Raw genomic sequence first — 18,263 nt, 5'->3', positions numbered from 1 at the left:
ACTTTCTACATAACAGACACTAAAACATCTAACACTGGTCTTTTGTTAGCATGCAAAAACATCACATAAGACAAATAAATATAAAATGTATCATGAAGATACTGATGTTTGTCTGAAGGTGACTGACAGCAACGGCTAAATTAGTCATGCTGCTAATTAACCTCCAAAGGTTAATGTTTAGCACATCAGAAATATCTTTTCTCTCAACATAAAGAAAAAAGACAATGAAATGTGCACTGAATTCAAACACAAATACAATAGTTCTCTCTTTACAAGTGTAAATACAACCCCAAATCTGCAATTAGGCCAGCTCCATGGTAACATAACAACAACAAAAAAACCCCACAAAGGCTTACCTTTGTAACTCTCTCACAGAGTTTTAGGGGGTTAAATTCTACTTCCAGCCAATTGTAGAGGTCTTTCACTTCTGGGACAACATACTGTAGTACATTGAATCTGACCTATAGTAAGCAAAATGAAAGGTATAACCACTAAAGGACATTTTCCAACTGAGATTCTGAAGTGAGTATAAATTAAAGTACAGAATTAGAAATCTAGAAAATGATTTAAAGATTATCTAGCCTCAACCCCTTTTAAATTTACCAAAGAGGAATCCAAAGTACAACTATTTTTTTTTTTGAGACAGAGTCTCACTTTGTTGCCCAGGCTAGAGTGAGTGCCAAGGCGTCCTAACTCACAGCAACCTTAATCTCCTGGGCTCAAGCAATCCTACTACCTGAGCCTCCTGAGTAGTTGGGACTATAGGCATGCGCCACCATGCTCGGCTAATTTTTTCTATATATATCTTAGTTGACCAATTAATTTCTTTGTATTCATAGCAGAGACGGGGTCTCGCTCTTGCTCAGGCTGGTTTCAAACTCCTGCCCTTGAGCAATCTGCCCACCTCCGCCTCCAAGAGTGCTAGGATTACAGGCGTGAGCCACCTCGCCTGGCCTCAAAGTACAACTATTAAATATGTTGAGTCTCTTGGCCCACACTGTTTTACTATAGATAGGACTTTTTACCTATCTATAGTAAAAAGTCCCGTGAGAACTTAAGAAGGAAATATAAGGGCCGGGCACGGTGGCTCACGCCTGTAATCCTAGCACTTTGGGAGGCCAAGGCGGGCGGATCGCTCAAGGTCAGGAGTTTCGAAACCAGCCTGAGCGAGACCCCATCTCTACCAAAAATAGAAAGAAATTAATTGACCAACTAAAAATATATATACAAAAAATTGAGCCGGGCGTGGTGGCTCACGCCTGTAGTCCCAGCTACTCGGGAGGCTGAGGCAGCAGGATTGCTTGAGCCCAGGAGTTTGAGGTTGCTGTGAGCTAGGCTGACGCCATGGCACTCACTCTAGCCTGGGCAACAAAGCGAGACGCTGTCTCAAAAAAAAAAAAAATATATCACAAACAGAATAGTAAGAAAAAGAATTTCATATATCCTATTTGCATAAACTTGTAAGTTTAATATAAAATACACAAACAGCCAAAACCAATCTGTGGTCTTTTAAGTTAGGACAGTAGCTATTTCTGGGAAATATACGACAGTGGTGACTGCAAGGAACCTTTTGAGAATTCACCCAAATACATTTATTTTTTTTTTTTTTTTTTTTTTTTTTGAGACAGAGTCTCGCTTTGTTGTCCAGGCTAGAATGAGTGCCGTGGCGTCAGCCTAGCTCACAGCAACCTCAAACTCCTGGGCTTGAGTGATCCTTCTGCCTCAGCCTCCCGAGTAGCTGGGACTACAGGCATGCGCCACCATGCCCAGCTAATTTTTTATATATATATCAGTTGGCCAATTAATTTCTTTCTATTTATAGTAGAGACGGGGTCTCGCTCTTGCTCAGGCTGGTTTTGAACTCCTGACCTTGAGCAATCCGCCCGCCTCGGCCTCCCAAGAGCTAGGATTACAGGCGTGAGCCACAGCGCCCGGCTAAATACATTTATGATTTGTACTTTAATGTTACAGTTTAATAGTTTTCAATTTATATTTGAATACAATTCAACTTCCCTTCAAAATATTAATACTGCTTGAATAACCCTTCTTACAAAAGAGACAAGAGTGCCATTTATTTTATAATGCCAAAAACTACCTACTATCAAATCCCACGTTTTGCCCTAGAATATGTCACACATTGGGATTTCCTAACCCAAGGACAGAATAACTGCTGGGGACTGAGCCAGACACAAACATACAGGAGTATGCACCCTACGTATGCACAGTGGTCCACAAGACTGAGGCGAATGTTGGCAGATCCCATCCCAAGAGAGGCGAGTATCCACACACTTGAGTGCTCTGGCCTAATTCCAATGTGAAATGGGTTCATGACCAATATCCTAAAACATTCTAATACTTTCCCTTGTAAGCATCCTTATATCTTTACTAACAGTAAAATGCACTAAACGCATTCAAATAAAATTCCCCAGCTCTAATTTCATTCCTATCAAGAAATACCTTAGTGCTGGGCATAGTGGCTGGCACCTATGAGGCTGAGGCGGAAGGATTGGCTTGAGCTCAGGAGTTGGAGATCAGCCTGAGCAAGAGTGAGACCCCATCTCTTCTAAAATAGATATGTAAAAATTAGCCAGGCGTAATGACGCCTGCCTGTAGTCCCAACTACTTGGGAAGCTGAGGCAGAAGTATGGCTTGACCAAGGAGTTTGAGGTTGTTGTGAGCTAGGCTGATGCCATGGCACTCTACTCAGGGCAATGGAGTGAGACTCTGTCTCAAAACAAAATAAAAAAAAAAAAAAAAAAAAACAATACTTTAGATTCCCCATTTGGCTCACTCTCTAAATAGGGAATATGAAAAGTTATCATAATCTACTAAATTAAATTTCTCACTAAAATAACTGCCTTTCTGACTTAAAAATCACTCCTATAAACTGCATTTATTTGAGTCTTTTCCTGAGATAATGCAGTCACTCTTTTTCAAATTCAGTCATAAGAGCCAAAGCTCAGGTACTGACCTCAGATGTATGGTGAACTCATTAAAATTTATGTCACCTGGCAGCCAGCTAATCCATTTGCCCGACACCAACTGGTACCCTTCTTTTAAACTCCTACACACTCTGTGTGCACAATGAGGACCCAGATTTGTCCTGGCGACACTGGCCAAATGCTTCTCATCACTGATCTCTAAATCAGTACCATAAGAAATCACAGTGTGATAATTTTTTTGATTGCTCTATTCACAAAAATAGGGACTATTAATGGTTTAAACTCGTTTTTATAAACATACAGCCATACTGATTCTTCCTTAATACTTTCCTTTAGCACTTGTCCCTCTTTTCCTTATCCCAAAGTAATTTGCTAGAGGTGATTAATGGAATAACCACTCAGTGACTGTTATGAATGAGACTCTCTAGAATCTAAACTCTCCTGGAATACAACTTCCACCATTAAGTATCACATGCCAGCATGTAACAGGTGCTCAAGGAATTTCCACTGAATTAAAGATTCCAATAAAGTGCAACATTGTGAAGATACACAAACTTTAGGCTCTACGCTCTGAAACTGATGTAATACATCTGTGGGGTAAAATCTGGAAATCTGAATTTTAAAAAGTATTTAACACAAAATTTCACTGCATAACCCTAATTAAGCATCACTGCTTTAAATAACATAAAAAAGAGAAAAAGTTGGATATATTTTAGTTGTCCAAAATCAGGCCTAAATCTACCTTGCCTTCTCTCCTAGCCTCATTGTATTTCACACATAGCATAATTAGTTTTCCTGCAGCTCCCTAAAACATGCCATGAGCCTTCTTGCCCACAGTAACTTTTTCTCTCACTCAGTAGTCCACAGTATTCCTCAGGGCTAGTCCAAGTCCTGCTACATCAAAGCTCCCACCAATTTAACCCAGCTCACACAGGGTGGAACTACCTTAACTGAACACAGTGCTGATTTATGCCAGTGGTTTCCTGTTCATGCATCATGACCCCTGGCAATGAATCAGAATTCCTAGTATTTAATCATTAACTGTTAAACTTGACCAAAGTTTTCTGCCCAAAGCTATAAAAATGCTCCAACTTATACTAACCATATCATTAATAAGGCCAATTCGTGTCGGTGGGGCTTGAAGACCTAATAATGTGGCAAGGCGACGTTGTTTCTCAACTATAATGCCATCCATGTCCAGAAGTCGAGCAATATCGGTACGCTCAGGGGTAATAGGGATGGAAAGAGTGGCCAAAAGGACTCTCGTAGACATTCTGCAGAGAACAAAGTTAAATTTGTTAAGTCTATAAATGGTACTTGATAAGCAGAAAGTCATCTGGTAAGACATGCCAGTGACAAATATGTACAAACACCATGGTGAACCATATTCATAAATATTACTCCACCACAGCATGGGATTAACAGAGATATGAACTTGCTTAAATGAATACCTGGAGAATTAGAACTTTACATACCCAGTATTGTCAATGTTATCTAGCTACAGAAAAAGATTATGGTTAAATGGCAGAAAAGGCACATTTGTTGTGTCTCTACACTTCCTTGCAAAAATAATTATGATAGCTTAACGCATTAACTGCCATGTGAGTTGCATTTTACTCATGGCTAGTTCTGAGCCCGAGGCCTCGTGAAGCATATGTAACTCACATGTTTCTTTACCTTGGGAGCCGTGTGGTGCAGGCAACTCACACTGCCATGCTACAGCATAAATGTTACATGATGGGTAGCCCCCTGGGCAAAACCCTGCAGTTGGTTCATGAAAATCTTACTTGTTGATGTTCTTATTGTTACAATTAATATTGACAATTGCATATAACACTCATGCACCCAAAATAAAAAATAGTATAATTTTCATTAAATTATAAAGGATCATTTTGTTTTTGAAGTTTTTATTCTATTTATGTAATAAAACACTGTGGCCTCAAGGAAAAAAATGTTTTTTCTAGTGTGGCAATGTGTTAAAAGAGACTAAGGAAATGAATGGCAGTAAGAGAAAAAAAATTGTAAGAAATCCAAGTGAACATAATTATGGCAGTGAGGGGGAGACAGGAGACAAAAGCTAAATTTTCACTTCCCTGCAAGACAAGAAGAAAGTCGGACTGAATTCAGCACACTGTGAGATACTAAGAATTGTAGGCTCCGAAGTCCAAAAGTCAAGGGCTGGAATCTCAGCTTCACCATTTACAAAACTGTGACCTTAGGCAAGATACTTAATTTTCTGAATCATAAGGCTACTGTGAAGATTAAACCAAATAACATACCCTAATGCTCATTACTATTATAGTACTCTCTGAGGGTAGGGTAAGTTTTCCCTCATATCAAACAGATGTGGATTACATAAAACAGTCATCTTTTGAGACATGCTGTCCTCAAAAGTTTCAAAGAGGCCAGGCATGGTGGCTCATACCTATAATCCTAGCACTTTCAGAGGCCAAGGTGAGAAGATCACCTAACCCCAGAAGTTCAAGATGAGCCTGAACAATATAGCAAGACTCCCATCTCTACCAAGAAAATAAAAAATTGGCTGGGCATGGAGGCCTGTGCCTGTAGTTCCAGCTACTCAGGAGGCTGTAGCAGGAGGATAGTTGAGGTTGTAGTTAGCTATGATGATACCACTGCACTCCAGCCTGACCCTGTCTTTAAAAAAAAAAAAAAAAATAGTTTCAAAAAATATATACTAGCATAATTCATTTAGTTGGTTCTATGTACCACTATAAAACTGAAAGAGAAACAATTTGTTATACATAATTCTACTCGATGCCAAAATAATATGGTCTACCAATACAAGAAAAAAGTGGTAGGCCGGGCATGGTGGCTCACGCCTGTAATTGTAGCACTCTGGAAGGCCGAGTCGGGAGGATCACTCGAGGCCAGGAGTTCAAAACCAGCCTAAACAAGAGCAAGACCCCATCTCTACTAAAAATAGAAAGAAATTAATTGGCCAACTAAAAATATATACAGAAAAAATCAGCCAGGCATGGTGGCACATGCCTGTAGTCCCAGCTACTCGGGAGGCTGAGGCAGGAGGATCTCCTGAGCCCGGGAGTTTGAGGTTGCTGTGAACGAGGCTAACACCACAGCACCCTAGCCAGGGCAACAGAATGAGACTGTGTCTCAAAAGTAAATAAATAAATAAGTTGTTGTCTTTTCATATTGGTATTTATTTGTATATGACTATATGACCAAAGTATTCCACAGTTGAACATTTCTTAATCATGAAAAAAATGACTAGATGGAAGTATCTATCTTCCTGTCTAATTTGTTCTAAGAATAGACTCGAAATATCTGTGCGTGGATAGAAGGCTCATCTGCTAACACTGTCTTTTCTAATATTCAATTTTCTCAAATGGGTTTTTGGTGGAGTTGGTTATGAGAAAAGAGGTAGCAACCAAAGACCAAAAATACTGTGCAAGAAAAGCAATGTCTGGAGACACTTTTGGTAGTAAAAACTAATGGGGAAAGGCTAGGGATGCTGCTAAACATCCTATGCATAGGATAGTACCCCACAACAGAGAATTATCTAACCCAAAATGTCAATAGTGCAAAAGTTAAGATAACCTGACCTAGCACACAATACCATTCTACCATCCAGTAAAAGGTAAAAGATATTTGTTTAAAATTTCAACATTATCCAATTATTAACATTCTTACCTTTGCATCTCATCTTGTGTAAGATTCTTTCTCATTTCTCGAGATAGATGGTAAAGACGATGGAGTGTAGATGCATGAAAAAGAGCATTTCCAGATTTCCAAAACACGGTTGAGACTTTGTTATAGTAATTTGCCATCAACTGAGGTTTAGGTGGTTTTTTAGACAAGGAGAACAGCCCATGAATATCCTCCACAGCTTTGAATGCTTCCTAAAATTAGTAGTATAAATTAGTCATTGCATTCTGAAATAAATCTAATTTAAGTCTCTTTATGAAAGCTACAACACAGAACACACAAAAATAAAAGCAATAAAATGCCTTTATGTGTGGTTCTTTATATTTATCTACAATTTAATATCAGACATATTTGAGAAAACTGCCATAATTATAAAAGTACTAACTCGAACTTTTAAAAGTTCTTTAGAAAATAAAGAACAGACTAAAAAAGAAAATATTTGTATATCATCCTAGCATCTGGAGGAATATAAAGAATCTGGAAGCATTTACACAGAATAGGTTATTTATGAGTGATAAGATAATGAGTATTTCGCTGGCACAGTGGCTCAAGCCTGTAATCCTAGCTCTTTGGGAGGCCGAGGTGGGTGGATTGCTTGAGGTCAGGAGTTCGAAACCAGCCTGAACAAGAGCAAGACCCAGTCTCTACTATAAATAGAAAGAAATTAATTGGCCAACTAATATATATAGAAAAAAAATTAGCCGGGCATGGTGGTGCATGCCTGTAGTCTCAACTACTCGGGAGACTGAGGCAGTAGGATCTCTTGAGCCCAGGAATTTGAGGTTGCTGTGAGCTAGGGTGACGCCACAGCACTCGCTCTAGCCTGGACAACAAAGCAAGACTCTGTATCAAAAAAAAAAAAAAGATGAGTATTTCTTCTTTTAATTTATCCATTTTTTCTTTAATGAGCATGTGTCTTCTACAGGTTGTATTTTAAAATTGGTGTCCCTACAGAAAAGAAAAATATTATGGGCAATAGTGGAAAATCAAATCACATTTTCACTTGACTGAACAACTGCCAATTTTTAGTTTCTTCCTTCATAATTTCAATTACACATTTTTCATCAAATATACAAAAGCCTTCAAAGTTAGATGGCTAAAAAATCCTGTGGAAATGTCTCCACAGGATTCTTGGGGAATAAAAGCCAGCAGAGGACAAGCATCCCACCATCACTTAGATCAATGCATGATATCCAACATATACGCTTACTAAGTGAAATAGCACTAAGCGATCTAGGAAATAATCTAGAGCAGCACTTCTCCACTGTATCTGTAATAAAGGATAAATTTGTTTTTTTAATTTCTAATCTGTCACCAAAAAATACTTTTATAAAATATAAAATTACTGCAAAAATTAAACAGAAAAGGCTCAATTTTTATTATCAGAGTAAACAGACAAAACTTAAAATGAAATTGCTACTAAAAACCTTTGTAGGCCGGGCGCGGTGGCTCACGCCTGTAATCCTAGCTCTCTGGGAGGCCGAGGCGGGCGGATTGCTCAAGGTCAGGAGTTCAAAACCAGCCTGAGCAAGAGCGAGACCCCGTCTCTACTATAAATAGAAAGAAATTAATTGGCCAACTGATATGTATATAAAAAATTAGCCGGGCATGGTGGCGCATGCCTGTAGTCCCAGCTACTTGGGAGGCTGAGGCAGAAGGATCGCTGGAGCCCAGGAGTTTGAGGTTGCTGTGAGCCAGGCTGACGCCACGGCACTCACTCTAGCCTGGACAACAAAGCGAGACTGTCTCAAAAAAAAAAAAAAACAAAAAAAAAAAACCTTTGTACATGCTTTTCTCCGAACTCATTTCATTATGGACTAAACAAGTTCAGACAGGCACCAATCGTGAAACAACACTTTGAGCAGCACTGACTTACTGTTTTATTGGATTTGGCCCAGATTTCATAAAAGGCAACTAGAACCAAAATATTCTAAGATTTTGTATCTAGAACATTTCCTAGTCCATTAGACATCCTTAAATTCTTCACATTATCAAATGAAATTAACCAATGCATAAAGATGAAAATACTCATTAAGGGTAGTAAAAAAGCAATACAGATTATTACCAGAAAGAAAAGCTGGTAACATTGCTCATTAACATACCTGCCACAATTCCATGCTAATAGCACTGTCCAACTGAACAAGCCTGGTTTCCAAATGCATGGACTGGCTCTCTGGATTGTTAAGATTGATTGCTGTACTTTGGTTATGGTGGCGCTGAATCTGTGCTAAGTGCATTCTCAAATTGTCACACAGCTTCCGGAATTCAGCCTTACGGGTGTATTGGAGGCAGAATTTGAAAGCTATAAACATAATTGTAAAATATATTAGGTACTTTCCACTGTCAACTTAAATAACTGAATAGATTTTATTTCACATATTAAGATCAGCTATTTTAACAAGATTCAACAAGCTCATCATTAGTCTTTGAATGTGTCATGTGAGGAGAATCAACTCATTTCTTATGTTCCAACTATCTTTCTGACTGAACCCTAACAAAAATCAAAGACATAATCATCAGTTCTTCCCTAGGAATGGTTCTTGGAGAGTTTATAAATGACAGGCAATTGGAATTTAGATCTAGGAAAGAGTCACCTTTCAAAGACCTATCACTTCAAATCCTAAAAGAGTAAAAAATTCTAGTCTAAAATACAATGAACTTAACTTACATAGAAAGCGATATGCTTTTGTACTAATTAAAACTATATAATACAGGCAGGGTGAGGTGGCTCACACCTGTAATCCTAGCACTCTGGGAGGCCGAGGCAGGCAGATTGCTTGAGGTCAGTTCGACACCAGCCTGAGCAAGAACGAGACCCCGTCTCTACTATGAATACAAAGAAATTAATTGGCCAACTAATATATATAGAAAAAATTAGCTGGGCATGGTGGCGCATGCCTGTAGTGCCAGCTACTTGAGAGCCTGAGGCAGTAGGATCGCTTGAGCCCAGGAGTTTGAGGTTGCTGTGAGCTAGGCTGATGCCACAGCACTCACTCTAGCCTGGGCAACAAAGTGAGACTCTGTCTCAAAAAAACAAAACAAAAAAACTATATAATACAAATTGGGGGAGCTTACAATAACATAATTTCAACTATATATATGTGTGTGCGTGTATGCGATCTACTTGCTCCATCATTAAAATATGCAATAGTTTTCTACTGTCATATATGCAATACTAAAATTTTTTTAGTTTTCTTTGCCCTTAAAAATATTTCTATTTCAACAGGCCTAAAACAAAGAGGTGCAGTTTAACTTCAAGTTAATATTTATATCAATAGTTATGAAAAAGCTCAAGTTTAGTTGTGCTAAGTGAAAATTTACATACATTAGCCATGTAAGCAAATAAAACACAGGTTCTAATATTCCTAGGGAAATGTTCTTAGGCATAAAGTCAATTAACACTTGAATAAACAAGTGCTAATCATCCCTGTAGGTCTAGCAACACAAGCTTGTGTTAATGGCAAAGGAGACATAGCAGCCCTGTCTCTTAAAAAAAAAAAGTGTTAGCAGAAGTGGTAGCATAAGCCAGTAGTAGCCCTAGCTACTTGCAAGGCTGACACAGAAGAATCACTTAAGCCGAGGAGTTCAAGGTTGCAGTGAGCTTTATCGTGTAAATGCACTTCAGCCTGGGAGAGAAAGAGGAGATCCAGTCTCTTTGGGTGGGGGAAGGAAGGCAAAAGAGAAAAAGCCCAAGAGCCACTTGCAAGTGGTGACCCAATCACATATGGTAAAGACTGCATTCACAGCCTGTAATCCTAGCACTCAGGGCTCAAGGTCAGGAGTTCGAAACCAGCCTTGGCAAGAGTGAGACCTCATCTCTACTAAAAATAGAAAGAAATTAATTGGACAACTAAATATATGTAGAAAAAATTAGCCAGGCATGGTGGCGCATGCCTGTAGTCCCAGCTACTCAGGAGGCTGAGGTAGAAGGATTGCTTGAGCCCAGGAGTTTGAGGTTGCTGTGAGCTAGGCTGATGCCAAGGCACTCTAGCCCAGGCAACAGAGTGAGACTTCATCTCAAAAAAAAAAAGAACAAGTGAGAATAAGGAAAAAAGATATCTTTTTTGTTTTCTTTTTCTAGGATGACGACTTGCTCTACTGCCCAGGCTGGAACACAATGGCACAATCATAGCTCACTGCAGCCTCGAACTCTGGGCTCAAGCAATCCTCCCACCTCAGCCCAATCCCCCAGTAGCTGGGACTACAGGCATGTGCCATCAACAATTGGATATTTATTAAGATGATCATTAGTCATCAAAAAGTTTAACTTCATATTGAGTAAGAAAGGAAAAATACACTTCTTTCATAGAATCCTTTAAATCCAGAGCTTACGGAGACCTTCGAAACCCAGTGAGCAGTTAAGTATCTTATCCAAGAATACGCAGTAGTGAAGTCAAAAGTGAAACTCAGTTTACCAGAAAGCAGTGGAAAAGTTAATTTTTTCAGTCACATGAAGAATTGCAAAATAACTCTAAAGTCTTTCAGACAATGGAATTTCATATAGAACTCCTTTAACTAGTAAAACAAATTTCTTATGCAGAAATTTACTTAGTACTCATATGAATACTAATATTTCAAAACTTTAAAACTTAGTTCATTTTTAAGTACTATGGAGAAAAAGAAAGTTAATCCTCTTTCTGCAGAATCCAATCTTAAGGCAACTTTTCAAGAAATTAATTTACTTAAAATTTGATGTTCTTATTTTACCTTGTTGGGCAATATCATGGTAAAGGCGCTCTACTCTAGAATTGTTTCGAAGAAGGTCCAAACACTGTCTATATGATTCCCACAGGAATTTAACCCATGGAGTTAAAAGTAATCTGTCAGTACGATCCTGAGTGTCTTCACCACTTACAGCACTTAGGAGAACACTACAAAGAAAGAGATATGTTGAAAATAATTTTAGACAGTTTTCCACTTTTCCATGTGATTAAACAACAAAACCACCAATGATCATAAATACTGCAAGTTCTTCCAAAAGCTCTGTACACACTGTATATTGTCACTTACTACCTAACTCTCTGAATTCCTCATCTAGAATACAAACCATTTATATTAGTGTATGTATGCCCTTCTATCTTAAGGTTGTAATTTTCTACTCTCATGAATTTTGAACTTTACTGTTTTGGTTGCTATACATTTTAAACTTCATAGATAAGCACTTTTTCTGATAAACATCTTCATATGGGGATGGAGACACATGTAAAAATAAAAGAGTTAACTATCAAAATATATATTAAAGATTTGATACACATACCTCTCAGGAGTTTGAATATTATCCAGATCCTCGATGTCTAAGACCATCTGCTGAGATTCTTCTTTAGCAGCTTCAGTTTTTTCCTCTGCCAGTTTCAAATATGCCCTAACGACATCCTCTAGAGATTTGATGTTCACCTAACAATAAGAAAAAAACCTCAGAACTTAAACTATTTTTTCCAACAAACCATGAAATGTTTTAAAAGCAAATTTTATGAGATATAAAATATGTTAACTTTGAAAAGCTCTTTTGCAAATTACTAAAAGCACTTACTAAAAATTAAAACCCAGACTGTTTGTACCTGTTGACAAATGTTCTTATACTGGTACAATCCTTCCTTAGCCAAGTGACTCTTGCGAAGATCCACGCAAAGTTCCAAGTATTTCAACATAATTGGCTCATGTATCTTTTGCCATGTTCTATGTTTCTTGCTTTTCATAACATCATAAAGAACATCCAGAGCAGGTTGCTTTTTGCCAACCTCAAGAAATTCTGAAAAAGTTAATTCAGAAAAATTACAATCAGTAATGTACACTATACAAAAGTCTAAACCTTACTTTAACTGGCTGTTTTAAAACCTTAACTCATTACCAACTTTCTTTAGGTCACATTTTTCACTTCTAAAGCTGTGCTGTAATTATCCAAGTAAAACAATGAGAAGGCTGGTACTATCTCAAAATATGGTCTACAAGTGAAACTGAATTTTACTCTTCCATTATGATTTATAAGTTCTAGAAATTGAGGTGATTAGGCAAAAATCTCCCCTTGCACTTGCACATACAGAAAAGTTGTATAACTTCAGAATCATGCTGATCTGTCTGATGAAATTTCTGCTAGTTCATACTACAACTTGAGGCAGAAAAACATGTTAGATTGCCTTAACTACTTTAAGATCAGCTGACTATATTTAAGTGAGACTATTTCTAAATAGGCTTTCTATCCTGATCATTCTCTATTAATCAATGTGTCTACCTTTTGCCAATAACATGCTGTCCTGATTACTGTCGCTTTATAGTCAAGTCTTGAAACCAGGTATTAAGTGCTCCAACCTTGTTTTTCAGTATTGTTGACTACACTAAGACTTTTATTTTTCCATAAAAATTTAGTTTGTAGGTATCTACAAGATAACTCACTGAGATTTTAATTGGAATTGCATTGAACCTATATATCAAGTTTGGAGGAACTGACAACATTGAATCTTCTAATCCATCAACTCAGGGTGTATCTCTCCACTTATTTACCCTGGCCTAAACTGTTGGAGCCCTGATAAATAGCTAGTCCCATTTTAGTTCTTCATCCCTTCCATCATGTGAGGGCAGTGTTCGTTCACTCCAGAAGAGGCAGTAACAAGGTGCCATCTGGGAAGCAGAGAGAGCCAGCTCTCTCACTAGACACTGAATCTGTGGGCATGTTGACCCTGGGACTGCCTTGCCTCCAGAATTTTGAGAAATTAATTCCTGCTGTTTGTAAACTACCCAGGATGTGGTATTCTGTTAGTAGCAAAAGCAGACTAAGATAAAGGACATTCTACACAATAACTGACCAGTACTCCTCAAAATTGTCAAGGTCATCCCAAACAAGGAAAAACTTTAAGTACTCACCATTTGAACAGAAAAAAACACAAGGAAAGACTGAGAAACTGTCACAACCAAGAGGAAGAGCCTTAAGGGACATGACAACTAAACTAAATGTAATGTGGTATTCCTGGATGGGATCTCAGGACAGAAAGGGCAATAGGGAAGCTGAGGAAATCTGAAAAAGCATAGACTTCAATTAATAATAATGTGTCAGTAGTGGTTCATTAAGTTGTTACAAATATACTATATTGATGTAAGCTGTTAATAGGGGAAACAAGATGTGGCATAAATGGAACTCTGTATTATCCTCACAGTAATTCTGTAAATCTCAAACTGTTCTAAGTTGTTATTTTTAAAAACTGGAAAAAACCTTAAGAGTATAGAGCAAGGTAACTTAGAATTTACTGTCACCTAAGCCTAAATGCATTCTAGGTGGCAACATTTCAAAATCCAGTTCCAACCTTAAGTTTTATGTATATTGCACATTTTGAAATTCAGTCAAAAGCAAAAGCGCTTCTTCCTAGAAAATCAAGTCTAAATAGGTGAAAAGAAAAAAAAAAAAGAAAAAAGGCAAAAGCGCTTCCATCACATTATTTTCAACCAAGGTTAAAAATTTTTCTTGGGAGAGGGGGGAATGGGCATTTATTGAAACCTTAAAATCTGTACCCCCATAATATGCCGAAATAAAAAAAAATTTTTTTCCTCATCTTTTTTTTCTTTTGAACACTTAATAGATTGGAAGGAAAAAGAGGTTCTTAATCTAAGTCAACTTGTTAGGTTCAACTTAAAATTCATTAACTGCCAAATTTCTCTCTCTTTCTCTCTCTCTCTCTCTCTCACACACACACACAAACAAATCTTCCCCATTAAACATCTGAAAAATAATTTGTGGAAAACACTAGTTTACACTATTAAAAAGTCTCAAAACACTACATTTCCATTTTTAAAAAAATCACTATTTATTTTCCTAAGAAGAAAAAAACCCTGGACAAAGAATTATTTTAAAGAGTTACCCTAACAGTGTATAGCACTATCTGCCATGTAAGGCTGTACTAGGCAAACAACAGACAAAAATGTTCCTTATTTGGGGTCCTACAGATTCGATAATTGCCTTTCTACCATTTCTTCTTTTAACCTTCGGAACTTCCAGAAACAATACTCCCCAACATTCTTTCTTCTAGAAAACCACAAACAATATTCCAACTCTCCACTACAGTAAAAAGTTTGCAACAGGATAAATCACAAAACGGTATACAGAAATAAATATCTTTACACTATGTCAACACACATTCTTCACATGCAAATAAATACAATACCCTTCCCATTATTGGATAAAGTCTATCTTCAATTGAGTTGGGCTAGCACCAAAAAAATTTTACTACACGAAACAAAGATGTAATACAACTAGATACATTGTTGGAATAAGCCTTTCCTGTTTCAAGGGGGAGGGGGCTCCCTATCGTCTTCCTAAGGTGCACATAAGGTTATTTTCCAAAATCCAACAGTAATCTCGGTGTTTTTCACAACTATTTAACAAAACAGTCTTTTAGCCAAAACTTGAGAGTAAATGCCTTTAATCAAATTTATACTTTATGTTAAGAAACTCACAGCAGCGGCACTAAAATGACCTGCTATATAGAACTCACAATTTTATACTGAGGATTTAAATATTAAACTACCATATATAGGCATCAATTTATGACATGGAATAGGTACAAATCAAGTTAAAGTTAAGAGGTGGTCCAGCATGGATTTTGAAATGGAAGAATATGGTTTAAGTCTTGGCCAGGCGAGGTGGCTCACGCCTATGATCCTAGCACTCTGGGAGGCACAAGGCGGGAGGATCGATCAAGGTCAGGAGTTCGAAATCAACCTGAGCAAGATCGAGACCCCGTGTCTACTAAAAATAGAAAGAAATTATTTGGCCAACTAAAATATATAGAAAAAATTAGCCAGGCATGGTGGTGCATGCCTGTAGTCGATACTTGGGAGGCTGAGGCAGGATTGCTCAAGCCCAGGAGTCTGAGGTTGCTGTGAGCTAGGCTGATGCCATGGCACTCTAGCCCGGGCAACAGAGTGAGATTCTAACTCAAAAAAATAAATAAATAAAACTACAGTGTAAGCTGTTATAAGGTGAGAAGCAGCTGGTGTGGCACTATTAATATAATATGGAAAAGGGGCCTTCTTCAAATGATTATGGGATATGAATTTCTTGAATGTAACGGCTGAGTCAAATTCTTATCTTCCTGAATGATTGCTGCAATTTTTTTCTAAAAATACTGCTGCGATATACATGCTTAGAGTGACCTGAGGACTATTCTACTTAAATTTATTTACATTTTATTCAGTCAATGCAACACATTAGGTCTAAATGTTTGGGGAGTTTCAAATGTTACAGATAAAATGATATTTTTCCATTGAGGGAACTGCCCTTTGATCTTCCTTTCACATTCTGTAAGCAGTGTCATGTGCCAGCCACAATATGCTCACTTTGACAAGGGATCCCTTACTCATAAAACCAAAGGTATAGACGTTACTACTTGGAAGGCAAGACATCTCTACCATAGAAACCCCCATCCTAAAGCTTAAAAGGGCTGCAAGCCAGGAGTCAATAGAGCCTTTTTAAAAAACTATACAAAGTTTCCACCCCCACCACAGTATCCCTTCCTCATCTTGCCTAGTTTAATTTCAGATGCTTTCATCAATTTGCTCTTCATGAATCAAGCCTATGTCAACTTAGAGATGGGAAAAAATATTTCATAAGCTTTACATATCCTTTATAATTTTAAAAAGTTACTGAAATACTAAGTTCATATGAAGATTCCAAAGAGAGAAGTGATGAAGGAAACAAGGCCTGAACACACCAAATATGTAATATTTAAGCCACCAAGATTACAATGCTTTAGAATCCTAGCATGGGAAACAAATACCTGTTGGTAAAGCATACAAATGACTGTAAAAGCAGATCTACATCGCTATGCAAAGCAGTAATCTGACGCAAGTCATTTTGTATACCATAATATAGTTGTTTCAAAATGTCAAAAGTCATAACCTTGCTATAGTTTAGTCTGTAGTAGTAAAGTTCCATTTTCTATGTTCTTTCCAATAAATTAATAAACATCTTGCCTGCTCTAACCATTTGATTACTGGTTATGGTTAAAAAGAGCAGTTATCAACTGCATGTTGTAGTTTTAATAGGTTTTTAAAACAATTATCCTATTCCATGGACCAGTTCCCTTCCTCCCCAAATTGTTACATTTTAGTTTAAGAAAACAAACAAAAAAACACCTTTGTGACCTACACATCTCCCTGGTCCTGATAGGTAATCAGCAGTATCAATTTTATGTACTGACTCAAACTAACCGTTTCACAAGCTGAACTTCCAAACAAGCTAACAAAATAAGCTCTCTTAATGTAAAACTGTAACAGACACGGTATATCCATCTACAACATGGACAAGAATCAAAACTTCTGTTTGGGTAGAGCAAGGGTGAAAGCTCTTTTAGCATTAACAGCTAAAAATTGCCTGTTAAAAAAAAAAAAAACCCTGAACAATAAAGTTTTTAAAGTCCAGAGACATGCAAAAACATTCGCATCTCCATACTGCCAACGTAATAAATGCCTCTTGAAGAGAAGTTTTTCTCGAAAGCGCCAATAGCTTATGAAGTACAAACACGGAAATAAAAATCGCAGGCAGCAGCGCTGTGCTGGGGGTGGGAGGGAAAAGGCAGATCTGGATATCAAGAGACCTGGTTTTAGTATCCTGGCTGAACAACTAACTCCGAGAGTGACCTTGGGGAAATCATTCTCTCTAGGCCTGTTTCGTTACCTTTAAGAGAGGACCTGAAGTCCCTTTAAAATATTAACTGTTCCAACTTCTAGTAATTCACAATAAGCTTTCGGAATGTCCCCTAATCAATCCCAGGAAAAAAAACAAGAAACAAGTTAAATGGGTCAGAGACCTCTAAAAGTGGATACAAAGTGGCAGGGTAAAGGGTAGGTGGACCCTGACCCAGCAAAGCACCGAGCAGGTCCCGGAGGGCGGAGGCGACGGAAGAGGGCCAGGGGTGGCTCTGCCCGGCTCCCGGCCCTGGCGGGAGGTGGAGTCGAGGTTCTCGCGTGCATTGTCCCCGGGAGGGAGCCATGTTTCTTACTCCCCGGCACTCCCAGATGGCGGCCCGGGGCGCTGGGCCTAAGCAGACCAAAGTCCGGTGGTCGAGAAAGCTAGCGGGAGGTGGACTGTGGCAAGACGCTCCTCCCCGGGTAGGGCTTGTCTCTCGGGCCGCGGCCCCCGCGACGCACCAGGAGACGGCGGGGAAAGGACGAGCCCCAGAAGCGACGGTAACCGGCTCCGCGCCTCCCAGCCCGCAGTCGGTTGGCGTGGGAAGGGAAACCATGCCCGACCACGGGCTGGGACGGCGGCGGGCAGGCCGCATCGGCCTCCTCTCCGGCCGCAGTCCGGGCGACGGAGTAGCTGGAAACAGGCCCAGGCCCTCGACCTCCGAGGCCTCGGGCCGCTCCAGCCTGGCGCGCCCCGATCCCCTACTCACCGTTGGCGCGTTTGAGGGCATTTTCCGGCCTCTGGAAATAGGCCGGCATCTTGGCGGCAGGCGCAGCTCACCCGGCGTCAGCGAACTCCCTAGTGGCCCGGGCCGGGAGAGGAGACGAAGGGGAACCAGCGCGAGGTTCCACGCGCCTCGCCAGCAGTCGCCCGCGCCCAGCCGGCCAGAGACGGAAAGGAAGGAGCCACGTGATCCCCGCGCGGCGACACTGCCGCCGCCCAGGCCCCGGATGTAGGGGCGG

General features: G+C 39.1%; 1 protein-coding gene and 1 non-coding gene across 2 annotated transcripts in view; both read right to left on the bottom strand.

Moving 5' to 3' along the window:
• EIF3A (eukaryotic translation initiation factor 3 subunit A) overlaps positions 1-18,228 on the bottom strand; it is a 40,640-nt gene extending 22,412 nt beyond the window's left edge. Inside the window, exons 1-8 of the mRNA XM_012739145.2 lie at positions 18,011-18,228; positions 12,185-12,375; positions 11,884-12,020; positions 11,334-11,497; positions 8,729-8,928; positions 6,612-6,820; positions 4,045-4,216; positions 357-461 (exon numbers count right to left, since the gene is read on the bottom strand). Of these exons, the coding sequence (XP_012594599.2) occupies positions 357-461; positions 4,045-4,216; positions 6,612-6,820; positions 8,729-8,928; positions 11,334-11,497; positions 11,884-12,020; positions 12,185-12,375; positions 18,011-18,059 (1,227 nt within the window). The 5' untranslated portion in view covers positions 18,060-18,228. The remainder of the gene's footprint in view (positions 1-356; positions 462-4,044; positions 4,217-6,611; positions 6,821-8,728; positions 8,929-11,333; positions 11,498-11,883; positions 12,021-12,184; positions 12,376-18,010) is intronic.
• LOC142875813 (small nucleolar RNA SNORA19) lies at positions 107-237 on the bottom strand. Its single transcript, XR_012923097.1, has one exon. It is a non-coding gene; the product is annotated as a small nucleolar RNA SNORA19 (small nucleolar RNA).
• Positions 18,229-18,263: the final 35 nt, after the last annotated feature.

This window comes from Microcebus murinus, chromosome 14, assembly GCF_040939455.1.
Source record: "Microcebus murinus isolate Inina chromosome 14, M.murinus_Inina_mat1.0, whole genome shotgun sequence".
NCBI classification, from domain to species: Eukaryota; Metazoa; Chordata; class Mammalia; order Primates; family Cheirogaleidae; genus Microcebus; species Microcebus murinus.
The sequence above is the reverse complement of the archived record's forward strand: the minus strand, read 5'-3'. Positions and strand labels throughout refer to the sequence as shown.